At 61.0% G+C, this 15,617-nt stretch overlaps 1 protein-coding gene across 1 annotated transcript in view; it reads left to right on the top strand.

Annotated features, from left to right (window-relative positions):
• The window catches only part of HUWE1 (HECT, UBA and WWE domain containing E3 ubiquitin protein ligase 1), a 157,587-nt gene that overhangs the window by 101,832 nt on the left and 40,138 nt on the right, over positions 1–15,617 (top strand). Inside the window, exons 58-67 of the mRNA XM_056510874.1 lie at positions 1,282–1,497; positions 3,048–3,264; positions 3,379–3,512; positions 4,451–4,662; positions 6,576–6,864; positions 8,946–9,048; positions 12,277–12,841; positions 13,455–13,521; positions 13,677–14,159; positions 15,491–15,597. Coding sequence (XP_056366849.1) covers positions 1,282–1,497; positions 3,048–3,264; positions 3,379–3,512; positions 4,451–4,662; positions 6,576–6,864; positions 8,946–9,048; positions 12,277–12,841; positions 13,455–13,521; positions 13,677–14,159; positions 15,491–15,597 — 2,393 coding nt within the window. The remainder of the gene's footprint in view (positions 1–1,281; positions 1,498–3,047; positions 3,265–3,378; positions 3,513–4,450; positions 4,663–6,575; positions 6,865–8,945; positions 9,049–12,276; positions 12,842–13,454; positions 13,522–13,676; positions 14,160–15,490; positions 15,598–15,617) is intronic.

Below are 15,617 nucleotides of genomic sequence, written 5' to 3'. Positions count from 1 at the left end.
GGAGGTTTTAATGGGATTTTTGGGAGGTTTTAATGGGATTTTTGTGCTTATAATTTTTTTTGTGCTTTAATGGGGTTTTTGGGAGGTTTTTTTGGGTTTTTGGGAGGTTTGGGGTGGTTTTGGTTCTGGGGTGGGAGGGGATTTCTTTGAGTTGTTTCTCACCCCTAAATTATTTTCATCCCAAAATTATCTCCTCCTTTAAATTGTTACTCCCCCCCTCCAAAATTGTTTCCTCTTCCCAAATTTTCTCCCCTTTTTAAATTATTATCTCCCCCTAAAATTGTTTCCTCCCTCCAAATTTTCTCCTCCCCCTAAAATTGTTTCTGCCCCAAAAAATTATTTTCACCCCTAAATTGTCTCCTCTCCCAATTTTTTTTTTCTCATAAATTTTCTTCTCTCCCCAAATTTTCTCTTTCTTTTAAATTATCTCCCCCCCAAATTTTTGCTTCTCTTAAATTGTCTCTTCCCCCCAAATTTTTTCTTCCCCCCAAATTTTCATCTCCCCCTAAAATTATTTCCTCCCCCCAAAATTGTCTCCACCCATAAATTGTCTCCTCCCCCCAAATTTTCTTTCCCTTTTAAATTGTTTTCTTCCCCAAAATTTTCTCCTTCCCTAAATTTTCTCCTCTCCCCCAAATTCCCTCCTCCCCAAAATTTTTTTTCTCCTTCCAATTTTCATCTCCCCCTAAAATTATTTCCTCCCCCCAAAATTATTTCCACCCCTAAATTTTCTCCTCTTCCCAAATTTTTCTCCTCTTCTAAATTGTTTCCTCCCCCCCCCTAATTTTCTTCTTCCCCTAAAATTGTCTCCTCCCCCCAAATTCTCTCTCCCCCAAATTCCCTCCTCCCCAAAATTTTCTTCTCCCCAAAATTTTCATCTCCCTCTAAATTGTTTTCTCCCCCCAAAATTATCTCCACCCCTAAATTTTCTCCTCCCCCCAAATTTTCTCCTCTTCTAAAATTGTTTCCTCCCCCCCAAAATTCTCTCCTCCCCTAAATTTTCTCCTCCCCCCAAATTTTCTCCTCCTAAATTCCCTCCTCCCCAAAATTTTCCTCTCCCCCAAATTTCCATCTCCCTGTCAAAAACTCTTCTAAAATTCTTCCCTCCCCCCAAAATTCTCCCCAAATTCTCTCCCACCATTTGAAACCCCCCTTTTAATTTTTTTGGGGAAAAAACCCGGGGGGGTGGGAATATTTTGGTGATGGGGGTGGGGGTGAGTTCCCAAATTTTTGGCCCCGCCCCCCCCCCACCATTGATCCTGCCCCACCCCCACCCCCCAGAGCCCGGCGGGACCCCCCCTCCCGGAGCCCAGCGGACCCTGGTGATGCTGGAACCGGCGCCGGCGCCCCCCGACCCCCCCCCGGGGGGAGCCCCCCAAATCCCCGCGCGCCCCCCGCAGCCCCCCGGGGTGGGGGAGGGGGCTCCGGGCCGCGCCCCGCCCCCACCCCCCGAGGCCGAGGCCACGCAGATGGAGCTGTCCCCCGCCCCCACCGTCAGTGAGTCCGGCCCGGGGGGTCCGGGGGGGTTTTTTTGGGGGGGGGTTCTGATTTTTTTTTTTTTTTGGGGTGTGTTGCTTGGGGTTTGGGGGGTTTCTATTTTTTTTTTTTTTTTTTTTTTTTTTTTTTTTTTTTTTGGGGGGGGTGGGGATGAAGTCTCCCCAGATTTTGGAGGGTCCATTGGATTTTTTAGGGAGGGTCTCCCCAGATTTTGGGGCATCCCTTGGGTTTTTGGGGTTTTTTTCCTACTTTTGGGCTGGGGCCTCCCCAGATTTTGGGGGTGTATTGCTTGGGGTTTGGGGGGTTTCTATTTTTTTTTTTTTTTTTTTTTTTTTTTTTTTTTTTTTTTTTTTTGGGGGGGATGAGGTCTCCCCAGATTTTGGAGGGTCCATTGGATTTTTTGGGGAGGGTCTCCCCAGATTTTGGAGTATCCCTGGGATTTGGGAGGTTTTCTCCTTTTTTTGGGGTGTGGGTCTCTCCAGATTTTGGAGGGTCCATTGGATTTTTTGGGGTGGGGTCTCTGCAGATTTTGGGGATGTATTGCTTGGATTTTGGGGGTTTCTATTTTTTTTTTTTTTTTTTTTTTTTTGGGGGGTGGGGTCTCCCCAGATTTTGGGGCATCCCTTGAGTTTTTGAGGGTTTTGTCCCTTTTTTTGGGAGTGGAGGATCCCTTGGATTTTTAGGGATTTTTTCCCTTTTTTTGAGGGGGATCCCTTGAGTTTTTGGGGGTCTTCTCCCTTTTTTTGGGGAGGGTCTCCCCAGATTTTGGGGCATCCCTGGAGTTTGGGAGGTTTTCTCCTTTTTTTTGGGGTGAGGGGTTCCCTTGGGTTTTTGGGGTGTGGGTCTCCCCAAATTTCAAGAGGATCCCTTGGGTGTCTGGGAGTTTTCTCATTTTTTTGGGGTGGGGTCTCCCCAGATTTTGGGGCATCCCTTGGGTTTTTGGGTTTTTTTTCCTATTTTTGGGCTGGGGTCTCCCCAGATTTTGGGGGTGTATTGCTTGGGGTTTGGGGGGTTTCTATTTTTTTTTTTGTTGTTGTTTTTTTTTGGGGGGGTGGGGTCTCCCCAGATTTTGGGGCATCCCTTGAGTTTTTGAGGGTTTTGTCCCTTTTTTTGGGAGTGGAGGATCCCTTGGATTTTTAGGGATTTTTTTCCCTTTTTTTGAGGGGGATCCCTTGAGTTTTTGGGGGTCTTCTCCCTTTTTTTGGGGAGAGGTCTCCCCAGATTTTAGGGGCATCCCTTGGGTTTTTGGGGTTTTTTTTCCTTTTTTTGGAGTGGGGTCTCCCCAGATTTTGAAGTGATCCCTTGGGTTTTCTGGGGATTTTGGGTGTTTTCTCCTTGTTTTTGGGTTGAATCTCCCCAAATTTGGGGTTTTTCTCCTTGTGTTTGGGTTGAATCTCCCCAAATTTGGGGTTTTTCTCCTTGTTTTTGGGGTGAATCTCCCCGAATTTGGGGTTTTTCTCCTCGTGTTTGGGGTGAATCTCCCCAAATTTGAGGTTTTTCTCCTCGTTTTTGGGGTGAACCCCCCCAATTTTGGGCTCTCCCCTCCGCAGCCTCGCTGTCCCCGGAGCGCGCCGAGGACTCGGACGCGCTGACGGCCGTGAGCAGCCAGCTCGAGGGGTCCCCCATGGACACCTCCAGCCTGGCCTCCTGCACCTTGGAGGAGTCTGGGGGGGCTCCCCCTGCCCCTGCAGCCCCCCAAAACCCCCCGGGGACCCCCCAAGGACCCCCTCCCGCCCCCCCCGATGCCGCTCAGCCCGCGGATGACAGGTGAGAATGGGGAGTTCGGGGGGAGGGCTCTGATTTTTTTTTTTTTTTTTTTTTTTTTTTTTTGGGGGTTTTGGGGTGCTGATGTCACAGCTCTGGGGTGTGTCCCCCCCCCAGCTCCCCCCCGGCCTCGTCCTCGGAGAGCTCGTCCACGCGGGACTCGGCCGGGGCCGTCTCGGGGGCCGACTCGAGGGGGATCCTGGAGGAGCCGCTGCCGTCCACCAGCAGCGAGGAGGAGGATCCGCTGGCCGGTGAGTGACCCCCCCCGATGGTCAGTGACCCCCCCTGATGGTCAGTGACCCCCCCTGATGGTCAGTGATACCCCCTGATGGTCAGTGACACCCCCTGATGGTCAGTGACCCCCCTGATGGTCAGTGACCACTCCTGGTCAGTGAGTGACCCCCCTGATGGTCAGTGAGTGACCCCCTGATGGTCAGTGACCACCCCTGGTCAGTGAGTGACCCCCCTGATGGTCAGTGAGTGACCCCCCCTGATGGTCAGTGACCCCCCCGGCGGGTCAGTGACCCCCCCTGATTGTCAGTGATACCCCCTGATGGTCAGTGACCACCCCTGGTCAGTGAGTGACCCCCCCTGATGGTCAGTGATACCCCCTGATGGTCAGTGAGCTCCCAGGGCTGTTCAGTGTCCCCTCATGGTGGTCCCAGGGCTGTCCAGGCTGTCCCCTCAAGGTGTTCCTGAGGTCCCTGGGATGTCCAGGCTGTCGCTGGGGGATTCCAGAATGTCCCCGGGGGTCCTAGGAATGTTCAGGCTGTCCCCTCATGGTGTCCCTGAGCTCCCAGGGCTGTTCTCTGTCCCCTCATGGTGTCCCTGAGCTCCCAGGGCTGTTCTGTGTCCCCTCACGGTGTCCCTGAGCTCCCAGGGCTGTTCTCTGTCCCCTCACAGTGTCCCTGAGCTCCCAGGGATGCTCAGTGTCCCCTCACACTGTCCCCCGGGGTCCCAGGGCTGTCCAGTGACCCCTCACGGTGACTCCAGGGGTCCCAGGGCTGTTCAGTGTCCCCTCATGGTGTCCCTGAGCTCCCAGGGCTGTTCACTATCCCCTCACGGTGTCCCCAGGGCTGTCCCCTCCCGCTGTCCCCAGGGCTGTCCCCCCACGCTGTCCCCTCCCGCTGTCCCCCCACGCTGTCCCCCCACGCTGTCCCCTCACGCGGTCCCCGCCGTGTCCCCGCAGGGATCAGCCTCCCCGAGGGCGTGGACCCGTCGTTCCTGGCGGCGCTGCCGGACGACATCCGGCGGGAGGTGCTGCAGAACCAGCTGGGGATCCGGCCCCCGGCGCGGGCCCCGCCCGCCGCCAGCCCCGCCCCGCCCGTGGTGCCCAACCCCGGCCTCACCGAGGTCAGCCCCGAGTTCCTGGCGGCGCTGCCCCCGGCCATCCAGGAGGAGGTGGGCGTGGCTGGGGGTGGGCGGGGCTAAGGGGTGGGTGTGGTCCTGGGGTGGGGCTAAGGGGTGGGTGTGGTCATTGTGTGGGTGGGGCTAAGGGGTGGGTGTGGTCCTGGGGTGGGGCTAAGGGGTGGGTGTGGTCATTGTGTGGGCTGGGCTAAGGGGTGGGTGTGGTTCTGGGTGGGGCTAAGGGGTGGGTGTGGTCTTGGGGCGGGGCTAAGGGGTGGGTGTGGTCCTGGGTGGGGCCAAGGGTTGGGTGTGGTCATCACATGGGCGGGGCCAAGGGATGGGTGTGGTCTTGGGTGGGGCTAAGAGATGGGTGTGGTCATTGTGTGGGTGGGGCTAAGGGATGGGTGTGGTCTTGGGGTGGGGCTGTAGGAGGGTGGGGCTAATGGGTGGGTGTGGTCTTGGGGTGGGGCTGTGGGATGGGTGTGGCCTTGGGGGTGGGGCTGTGGGGTGTGGGTGGGGCTACGATTGGGTGTGGTCCTGGGGTGGGGCTATGGGATGGGTGTGGTCTTGGGGTGGGGCTGTAGGAGGGGTGGGGCTAATGGGTGGGTGTGGTCCTCAGTGTGGTCATCAGGTGGGTGGGGCTAATGGGTGGGTGTGGTCTTGGGGGTGGGGCTGTGGGGTGGGGTTGAGGCTACGGGATGGGTGTGGTCTTGGAGTGGGTGGGGCTAAAGGATGGGTGTGGTCTTGGGGTGTGGGCAGGGCTGAGGGATGGGTGTGGTCTTAGAGGGGGTGGGGCTAAAGGATGGGTGTGGTGTTGGGGTGTGGGCAGGGCTGAGGGATGGGTGTGGTCATCTCATGGGTGGAGCTAAGGGGTGGGTGTGGTCTTGGGGTGGGGCTATATAGTGGGTGTGGGTGGGGCTATGTGGTAGGTGTGGTCTTGGGGCTTTAGGTGGGGTGGGACTATGGGATGGGTGTGGTCATGTGGTGGGCGGGACTAAGGGATGGGTGTGGTCTTGGGGTGGGGGTGGGGCTATGGTGGGTGTGGTCGGTGGGGCTACAGGATGGGCGTGGTCATTGGGCAGGGCTAAGGGATGGATGTGGCCTCGGGGGTGGGGCTGTGGGGTGGGTGTGGTCTTGGGTGGGGCTACGGGATGGGTGTGGTTGTGTGGGTGGGGCTAAAAAGATGGGCGTGGTCTTGGGTGGGACTATAGAATGGGTGTGGTCTTGGGTGTGGCCTCTTTGGGGTGTGTTTGTGGGGGTGTGGCCTCCTGGGGTGTGGCTTATTCGGGGTGTGGTCTCTTGCCTGTGCTCCCCCGTGGGCACTGTCCCTGTGTCTGGCCCAGCACTGTCCCTGTCCCCATGGGGCTGTGTCCCATTTCTGTCCCCATGTACCCTGTCCCTCTGTCCCATCTCTGTCCCTGTGCCATCTCTCCCTGTCCACATGGGGCAATGTCCCATCTCTGTCCCTCTCCCATCTCTCCTGTCTTTATCCTTGTGTCCAGCCCTGTCCCATCTGTCCCATCTCTGTCCCTGTCCCTGTGTCCCACATCTCCCTGTCCCATCTGTGTCCCTGTCCCATCTCTGTCCTATCTCTTGTGTCCTGCCCCTGTCCCATCTCTCCTGTCTCTGTCCTTGTTCCACCTGTCCCATCTCTGTCCCATCTCTGTCTACCTGTCCCTGTGTCCAGCCCTGTCCCATCTCTCTCTGTCCCATCTCTGTCCCATCTCTGTCCTTCTCTCCAGCCCTGTCCCACCTGTCCCATCTCTCCCTGTCCCATCTCTGTCCCTGTCCCACCTGTCCCTGTGTCCAGCCCTGTCCCACCTGTCCCACCTCTCTCCAGCCCTGTCCCAGCTGTCCCTGTGTCCAGCCCTGTCCCACCTGTCCCTGTGTCCCACCTGTCCCTGTGTCCCACCTGTCCCTGAGTCCCACCTGTCTCCAGCCCTGTCCCACTGTCCCTGTGCCCCCAGGTGCTGGCCCAGCAGCGGGCGGAGCAGCAGCGCCGGGAGCTGGCTCAGGCCACGGGCTCGGACGCTCCCATGGACCCGGTGACGTTCATCCAGACGCTGCCGTCGGAGCTGCGGCGCTCGGTGCTGGAGGACATGGAGGACTCGGTGCTGGCCGTGATGCCGCCGGACATCGCGGCCGAGGCGCAGGCGCTGCGGCGCGAGCAGGAGGCGCGGCAGCGGCAGCTGATGCACGAGCGCCTCTTCGGCCACTCCAGCACCTCGGCGCTCTCGGCCATCCTGCGCAGCCCCGGTGAGGGGGGCCTGCTCTGGGCCCAGCCCCATCCCTGCTCTGGGCTCACCCCCATCCCTGCTCTGGGCCCAGCCCCAATCCCTGCTCTGGGCCCAGCCCCATCCCTGCTCTGGGCCCGACCTCATCCCTGCTCTGGGCCCAGCCCCATTGCTGCTCTGGGCCCAGCCCCAATCCCTGTTCTGGGCCCGACACCATCCCTGCTCTGGGCCCGACCCCATCCCTGCTCTGGGCCCAGCCCCATCCCTGCTCTGGGCCCGACCCCATCCCTGCTCTGGGCCCAGCCCCATCCCTGCTCTGGGCCCAGCCCCATTCCTGCTCTGGGCCCGGCCCCATTCCTGCTCTGGGCTCACCCCCATCCCTGCTCTGGGCCCAGCCCCAATCCCTGCTCTGGGCCCAGCCCCAATCCCTGCTCTGGGCCCAGCCCCATCGCTGCTCTGGGCCCAGCCCCAATCCCTGCTCTGGGCCCAGCCCCATTGCTGCTCTGGGCCCAGCCCCATTCCTGCTCTGGGCCCGGCCCCATTGCTGCTCTGGGCCCAGCCCCATCGCTGCTCTGGGCCCAGCCCCATCGCTGCTCTGGGCCCAGCCCCATTGCTGCTCTGGGCCCAGCCCCATCCCTGCTCTGGGCCCAGCCCCATTGCTGCTCTGGGCCCAGCCCCATCCCTGCTCTGGGCCCAGCCCCATTGCTGCTCTGGGCCCGGCCCCATCCCTGCTCTGGGCCCAGCCCCATTGCTGCTCTGGGCCCAGCCCCATTGCTGCTCTGGGCCCAGCCCCATTGCTGCTCTGGGCCCAGCCCCATCGCTGCTCTGGGCCCGGCCCCATTCCTGCTCTGGGCTCAGCCCCATCCCTGCTCTGGGCCCGGCCCCATTCCTGCTCTGGGCCCGACCCCATTCCTGCTCTGGGCTCAGCCCCATCCCTGCTCTGGGCCCAGCCCCAATCCCTGCTCTGGGCCCAGCCCCATCCCTGCTCTGGGCCCGGCCCCATCCCTGCTGTGTCCCCTCAGTTCACACTGTGTCCCCTCAGTCCTCTGTGTTCCCTGCAGCCCCGGTGAGGGGGGGCCTGCTCTGGGCCCAGCCCCATCCCTGCTCTGGCCCCCCAATTCCTGCTCTGGGCCCAGCCCCATTCCTGCTCTGGCCCCCCAATTCCTGCTCTCTCCCCGTCAATTCCCTGTGTTCCCTGCAGCCCCAGTGAGGAGGGGCCTGCCCTGATGTCCCCAGTTCCTGCCGTGTCCCCCTCGATTCTTGTCCCATGTGACACCACTGTTCCTGTCCCCTGTGTGACCCCTGTCCCTGTCCTATGTGTGATCCCTGTGTTACCCCTGTCCCCTGTGTGACCCCTCTGTCCCTTTCCCCTGTGTGATCCCTGTCCCTGTCCCCATTGTGACCCCTGTCCCTGTTGTGACCCCTGCCCCTCCCTGTCCCCACTGTGACCCCTGTTCCTCCGTGTACCCCCCGTCCCCGCTGTGACCCCTGTCCCTGTGTGGCCCCCATCCCTCCCTGTCCCTGTGTGACCCTGTCCTGTCCCTGTGTGACCCTGTCCCTCCCTGTCCCTGTTGTGACCCTGTCCCTTCCTGTCCCCCCCTGTCCCCGCTGTGACCCTGTCCTGTCCCTGTGTGACCCTGTCCTGTCCCTCCCTGTCCCTGTGTGACCCTGTCCCTCCCTGTCCCTGTTGTGACCCTGTCCCTTCCTGTCCACCCCTGTCCCTGTGTGACCCCCATCCCTCCCTGTCCCTGTGTGACCCTGTCCTGTCCCTGTGTGACCCTGTCCTGTCCCTCCCTGTCCCTGTGTGACCCTGTCCTGTCCCTCCCTGTCCCTGTGTGACCCTGTCCCTGTGTGACCCTGTCCTGTCCCTCCCTGTCCCTGTTGTGACCCTGTCCCTTCCTGTCCCCCCCGTCCCCGCTGTGACCCTTGTCCCTGTGTGACCCCCATCCCTCCCTGTCCCTATGTGACCCTGTCCCTCCCTGTCCCCCCCTGTCCCTGTGTGACCCTGTCCTGTCCCTCCCTGTCCCTGCTGTGACCCTTGTCCCTGTGTGACCCTGTCCTGTCCCTCCCTGTCCCTGCTGTGACCCTGTCCTGTCCCCGCAGCGTTCACCAGCCGGCTCAGCGGGAACCGTGGCGTTCAGTACACGCGGCTGGCGGTGCAGAGGGGGGGCACCTTCCACATGGGGGGCACCGGTACCCACAGCAGGTCAGTGACCCTGGGGGGCACAGAGGGTCAGTTTTGGGTGTCAGGGTCTGTTTAGGGTTGGTTTGGGGCTGTGTGGGGTCAGTTTAGGGGTTGGGTTGGGATATAATTCTGGCCCCCAGGCCAGCAGGCAGCAGCGTGGACAGGGCAGTTCGGGGTTGGTTTGGGGTCGGTTTTGGGTCAGTTTGGGGCTTGTTTAGTGCTCGGTTTTGAGCCAGTTCAGGGTTGGTTTGGGGTTGGTTTGGGGTCACTTTTGAACCACTTTGGGTCACTTTTGTCCATCCCCTCCCCAGACCAGCGGGCAGCAGCGTGGACAGGGTGGTTTGGGTCAGTCTGGGGTTGGTTTGGGTCAGTCTGGGGCTGGTTTGTGGTCACTTTTGGGTCACTTTTGTCCATCACTGTGTCCCCAGACCAGCGGGCAGCAGCGTGGACAGGGCAGTTCAGGGTTGGTTTGGGGTCGGTTTGGGGCTGGTTTAATGCTCTTATCTTGGGTCAGCCTGGGTCAGTCTGGGACTGGTTTGGGGCAGGTTTGTGGTCACTTTTGGGTCACTTTTGTCCATCCCCTCCCCAGACCAGCGGGCAGCAGCGTGGACAGGGCAGTTTGGAGTCAGTTTGGGGCTGATTTAGTGCTCTGTTCTTGCTTGGTCTGGAGCTGGTTTGGGGTCAGTCTGGGGCTAGTTTGCTGCTCTGTTTTGGGTCATTTTGGGTCTGGTTTAGTGCTCTGGTTTGGATCAGTCTGGGGTTGGTTTGGGGTCACTTTTGGTTCACTTTTGTCCATCCCCTCCCCAGACTAGCGGGCAGCAGCGTGGACAGGGCAGTTTGGGGCTGGTTTAGTGCTCTGGTTTGGATCAGTCTGTGGTTGGTTTGGGTCAGTTTGGGGCTGGTTTAGTGCTCTATTCTAGCTCAGTCTGGGGCTGGTTTGGGTCAGTTTGGGGCTGGTTTAGTGCTCTGTTTCGGATTACTCTGGGGCTGTTTTGGGGTCAGTTCTGGACCACTTTGGGTCACTTTTGTCCATCCCCTCCCCAGACCGGCGGGCAGCAGCGTGGACAGGGCGGTTTGGGGTCAGTTTGGGGCTGGTTTAGTGCTCTGGTTTGGATCAGTCTGGGGCTGGTTTGGGGTCAGTTCTGGGTCAGTTTGGGGATGGTTTAGTGCTCTATTCTGGACCACTTTTGGGTCACTTTTGTCCATCCCCTCCCCAGACCAGCGGGCAGCAGCGTGGACAGGGCAGTTTGGGGTCAGTTTGGGGTTGGTTTAGTGCTCTGTTCTGGATCACTCTGGGGCTAGTTTGTGGTCAGTTCTGGACCACTTTGGGTCACTTTTGTCCATCCCCTCCCCAGACCAGCGGGCAGCAGCGTGGACAGTGTGGTTTGGGTCAGTTTGGGGCTGGTTTAGTGCTCTATTTTAGCTCAGTCTGGGGCTGGTTTGGGGTCAGTTTGGGGCTGGTTTAGTGCTCTGTTTCGGATTACTCTGGGGCTGTTTTGGGGTCAGTTCTGGACCACTTTGGGTCACTTTTGTCCGTCCCCTCCCCAGACCAGCAGGCAGCAGCGTGGACAGGGCAGTTTGGGGTCAGTTTGGGGCTGGTTTAGTGCTCTGGTTTGGATCAGTCTGGGGCTGGTTTGGGGTCAGTTCTGGGTCAGTTTGGGGATGGTTTAGTGCTCTATTCTGGACCACTTTTGGGTCACTTTTGTCCATCCCCCCCCAGACTGGCGGGCAGCAGCGTGGACAGTGTGGTTTGGGTCAGTCTGGGGTTGGTTTGGGGTCAGTTCTGGGTCAGTTTGGGGATGGTTTAGTGCTCTATTCTGGACCACTTTTGGGTCACTTTTGTCCATCCCCCCCCAGACCGGCGGGCAGCAGCGTGGACAGGGTGGTTTGGGTCAGTCTGGGGTTGGTTTGGGTCAGTCTGGGGTTGGTTTGTGGTCACTTTTGGCTCACTTTTGTCCATCCCCTCCCCAGACCAGCAGGCAGCAGCGTGGACAGGGCAGTTTGGAGTCAGTTTGGGGCTGATTTAGTGCTCTGTTCTTGCTTGGTCTGGAGCTGGTTTGGGGTCAGTCTGGGGCTGGTTTGCTGCTCTGTTTTGGGTCATTTTGGGTCTGGTTTAGTGCTCTGGTTTGGATCAGTCTGGGGTTGGTTTGGGGTCACTTTTGGTTCACTTTTGTCCATCCCCTCCCCAGACCGGCGGGCAGCAGCGTGGACAGTGTGGTTTGGGTCAGTCTGGGGTTGGTTTGTGGTCACTTTTGGGTCACTTTTGTCCATCACTGTGTCCCCAGACCAGCGGGCAGCAGCGTGGACAGGGCAGTTCAGGGTTGGTTTGGGGCTGGTTTAATGCTCTTATCTTGGGTCAGCCTGGGTCAGTCTGGGACTGGTTTGGGGCAGGTTTGTGGTCACTTTTGGGTCACTTTTGTCCATCCCCTCCCCAGACCAGTGGGCAGCAGCGTGGACAGGGTGGTTTGGAGTCAGTTTGGGGCTGATTTAGTGCTCTGTTCTTGCTTGGTCTGGAGCTGGTTTGCTGCTCTGTTTTGGGTCATTTTGGGTCTGGTTTAGTGCTCTGGTTTGGATCAGTCTGGGGTTGGTTTGGGGTCACTTTTGGTTCACTTTTGTCCATCCCCTCCCCAGACCGGCGGGCAGCAGCGTGGACAGGGCAGTTTGGGGCTGGTTTAGTGCTCTGGTTTGGATCAGTCTGGGGTTGGTTTGGGTCAGTTTGGGGCTGGTTTGGGGTCACTTTTGGGTCACTTTTGTCCATCCCCTCCCCAGACTAGCGGGCAGCAGCGTGGACAGGGCAGTTTGGGGTCAGTTTGGGGTTGGTTTAGTGCTCTGTTCTGGATCACTCTGGGGCTAGTTTGTGGTCAGTTCTGGACCACTTTGGTTCACTTTTGTCCATCCCCTCCCCAGACCGGCGGGCAGCAGCGTGGACAGTGTGGTTTGGGTCAGTTTGGGGCTGGTTTAGTGCTCTATTTTAGCTCAGTCTGGGGCTGGTTTGGGGTCAGTTTGGGGCTGGTTTAGTGCTCTGTTTCGGATTAGTCTGGGGCTGGTTTGGGGTCAGTTCTGGACCACTTTGGGTCACTTTTGTCCATCCCCTCCCCAGACCAGCGGGCAGCAGCGTGGACAGGGCAGTTCAGGGCTGGTTTAGTGCTCTGTTTCGGATTAGTCTGGGGCTGGTTTGGGGTCAGTTCTGGACCGGTTTGGGGTCAGTTCTGGACCACTTTGGCTCACTTTTGTCCATCCCCTCCCCAGACCAGCGGGCAGCAGCGTGGACAGCCTCCTCCGCCTGCGCGGCCGCCTGCTGCTGGACCACGAGGCGCTGTCGTGCCTGCTGGTGCTGCTCTTCGTGGACGAGCCCAAGCTCAACACCAGCCGCCTGCACCGCGTGCTGCGCAACCTGTGCTACCACGCTCCCACGCGGGGCTGGGTGGTGCGCAGCCTCCTGTCCATCCTGCAGCGCTCCAGCGAGAGCGAGCTGTGCCTCGAGACCCCCCGCGGGACCCCCGGCGCCGAGGAGCGGCCGCGCGGCCGCGGTTCCTCCGCCGGGCCCCGCGCCGGTGCCGGTGCCGCCGAGCCGCGGGGGTTGGACCTGCTGCACCGCGTGGAGTCGCGGAGCTCGGGCCAGCTGTCCTGGCTGTCGGTGTCCATGGACGCGGCGCTGGGCTGCAGGACCAACATCTTCCAGATCCAGCGGGCGCCGGGCCGCAAGCACACCGAGAAGCACGCGGCGGCCGCCGGCTCCGCCGTGCACATCCACCCGCAGGCCGCGCCCGTGGTGTGCCGGCACGTGCTGGACACGCTCATCCAGCTGGCCAAGGTGGGCTGGGGGTGGGCTGGGGGGGCGGGCTGGGGGGGTGGGAGGGGGTTTTGGGGGCACATGGGGTGCTGGGGGGCACTGGAGTAACGGGGTGGGGGAATAGGAGGGGATTTGGGGTGCTGGGGAGACGGGCTGGGGGGGTGGGAGGGGGTTTGGGGGCGCTGGGGGGCGGGGTGGGGGGGTGGGAGGGGGTTTGGGGGTGCTGGGGGGCGGGGTGGGGGGGGTGGGAGGGGGTTTTGGGGGCACATGGGGTGCTGAGGGGCACTGGAGTAACGGGGTGGGGGGGGTGGGAGGGGGTTTGGGGTGCTGGGGAGATGGGGTGGGGGTGGGAGGGGGTTTTGGGGGCACATGGGGTGCTGGGGGGCACTGGAGTAATGGGGTGGGGGGGTGGGAGGGGGTTTGGGGGCACTGGGGAGATGGGGTGGGAGGATAGGAGGGGGTTTGGGGGGACGGGGTGGGAGGGGATTTGGGGGCCACATGGGTACTGGGGGCACTGGGGGGATGGGCTGGGGGGATGATTTTGGGGGTGATTTTGGGGGTGATTTTGATGTGTTTTGGGGGTGATCTTGGGCTGATTTTGAGGTGATTTTCCCCGTCCCGTTCACCCCTCCAGGTCTTCCCCAGCCACTTCACCCAACAGCGAGGCCGCGACCCCAGCACCGACCCCGAGCGCGAGCGCGGCCCCCCAAAATCCGGGGGCAGCCCTTGCCCGCCACCCCCACCCCCCCAAACCCCACCAGCACCTCCTCCCCCACCTCCCCCTCCCCCAACACTACAACAACAACAACAACAACGGGGGGAGGAGGAGGAGGAGGAGGAGTGGGAGGAGGGGGAGGCACCACCGCAGCCCCTTCCCCATCTTTACCCCCTCCCCAATCCGGCTCGCTGTCCACCGATTTTTGGGACCTGCTGGTCAAGCTGGACAACATGAACGTGAGCCGCAAGGGCAAGGGCTCGGCGCGGGCGGGGGGCGGCGGGGGCGGCCCCGAGCCCGAGGCGGCGGGGGGCGGGCTGGAGGCGTCGCCGCTGGGGCAGCTGATGAACATGCTGTCGCACGGCGTCATCCGGCGCAGCCCCCTCCTCACCGAGAAGCTGCTGCGCCTCCTGTCGCTCATCTCCATCGCCCTGCCCGAGGGAGGGGCCGGCAAGGCTGGAGAAGGAGGGGCGGCGCCCCAGAACGGAGCCCCAGCCGGTTCTGTGCCCCCCGCCCAGCCCGCTGGAGGGGTTGGGGGGGTTGGGGTGGGGGCGGCGCCTGGGAGCCCCCCCGGACAGGGGAATGGAGGAGGAGGAGGAGGAGGAACGGCTGGAGGGAGTGCGGGTGAGTGTGGGGGTGGGCAGGGGGGTATGGGGTGGGATATGGGGACATTGGGATGGGGATGGGGACAGGGGGATATGGGGACAGGAGGATATGGGGCATTGGGATGGGGATGGGGGATATTGGGACAGGGGGATATGGGACAGGTGGACAGGGGGATATGGGGACAGGGAGATATGGGGACATTGGGATGGGGAATATTGGGACAGGGGGATATGGGGACATTGGGATGGGGATGGGGGATATGGGGACAGGAGGATATGGGACAGGTGGACAGGGGGATATGGTGACAGGGGGATGGGGATGGGGATATGGGGACAGGGGCATAGGGGACATGGGGATGGGCACAGGGGGATATGGGGACATTGGGATGGGGATATGGGGACAGGGGACATGGGGATATGGGGACGGGGATACGGGGGGATGGAAGGGGGACGGGGATATGGGGACATTGGGATGGACCAGGGGGAAAGGGAGATAGGGGAACATGGGGATGGGAGGATGGACAGAGGGATGTGGGAGTGGGGGGATATGGGGACATTGGGGTGGGCATGGGGACAGGAGGATATGGGGACAGGGTCACAGGGGGTGGGCATGGGGATATGGGGTGGGATATGGGGACGTTAGGATGGGGATATGGGGACATTGGGGTGGGCATGGGGACAGGGGGATACGGGGATAGGGGCGCAGGGGACATGGGGATGGGAACAGGGGGATATGGGGACATTGAGGTGGGGATGGGGAAAGGGAGATAGGGGAACATGGGGATGGGAGGATGGACGGGGATATGGGGGCGGGGGGACATGGGGACATTGGGATGGGGACAGGGATGGGGGGACAGGGACAGAAGGATGGGCATGGGGTGAGGACATGGGGATTGGGAGATATGGGGACAGGGGTGGGGGGACAAGGGGACAGGGATGGGGCAGGGTGACAGGGAGGGGATGTGGTGACAGGGATGGGGCAGGGTGACAGGGAGGGGATGTGGTGACAGGGAGGGGATGTGGTGACAGGGAGGGGATGTGGTGACAGGGATGGGGCAGGGTGACAGGGATGGGGCAGGGTGACAGGGATGGGGCAGGGTGACAGGGAGGGGATGTGGTGACAGGGATGGGGCAGGGTAACAGGGATGAGGTGTGGTGACAGGGATGGGGCAGGGTGACAGGGATGGGACAGGGTGACAGGGATGGGACACGGGGACACACGACAGTGACACAGGGACACGATGGGCACACAGAGCAGCACTGGCAGGGTTTAGGGGGGTGGCAATGACCTCGGTGCCATCTCCCCCCCCACTGCCACCCCCCCCACCGCCGTGTCCCCTCTGTCCCCAGCCCCTGCCAAGAGCTCCAAGTCCCCTGCCAAGGTCCCCGAGGGTGGCCCCGACCCCCGGCTGGCGGCCACGGGCCTGACCGAGAGCCAGCTCCAGCTCTCCGTGGAGGTACAGGGGGGTGTCCTGCT

This window comes from Oenanthe melanoleuca, chromosome 25, assembly GCF_029582105.1.
Source record: "Oenanthe melanoleuca isolate GR-GAL-2019-014 chromosome 25, OMel1.0, whole genome shotgun sequence".
NCBI classification, from domain to species: Eukaryota; Metazoa; Chordata; class Aves; order Passeriformes; family Muscicapidae; genus Oenanthe; species Oenanthe melanoleuca.
Note: the sequence above shows the minus strand (reverse complement) of the source record. Positions and strands in the feature narration are given on the sequence as shown.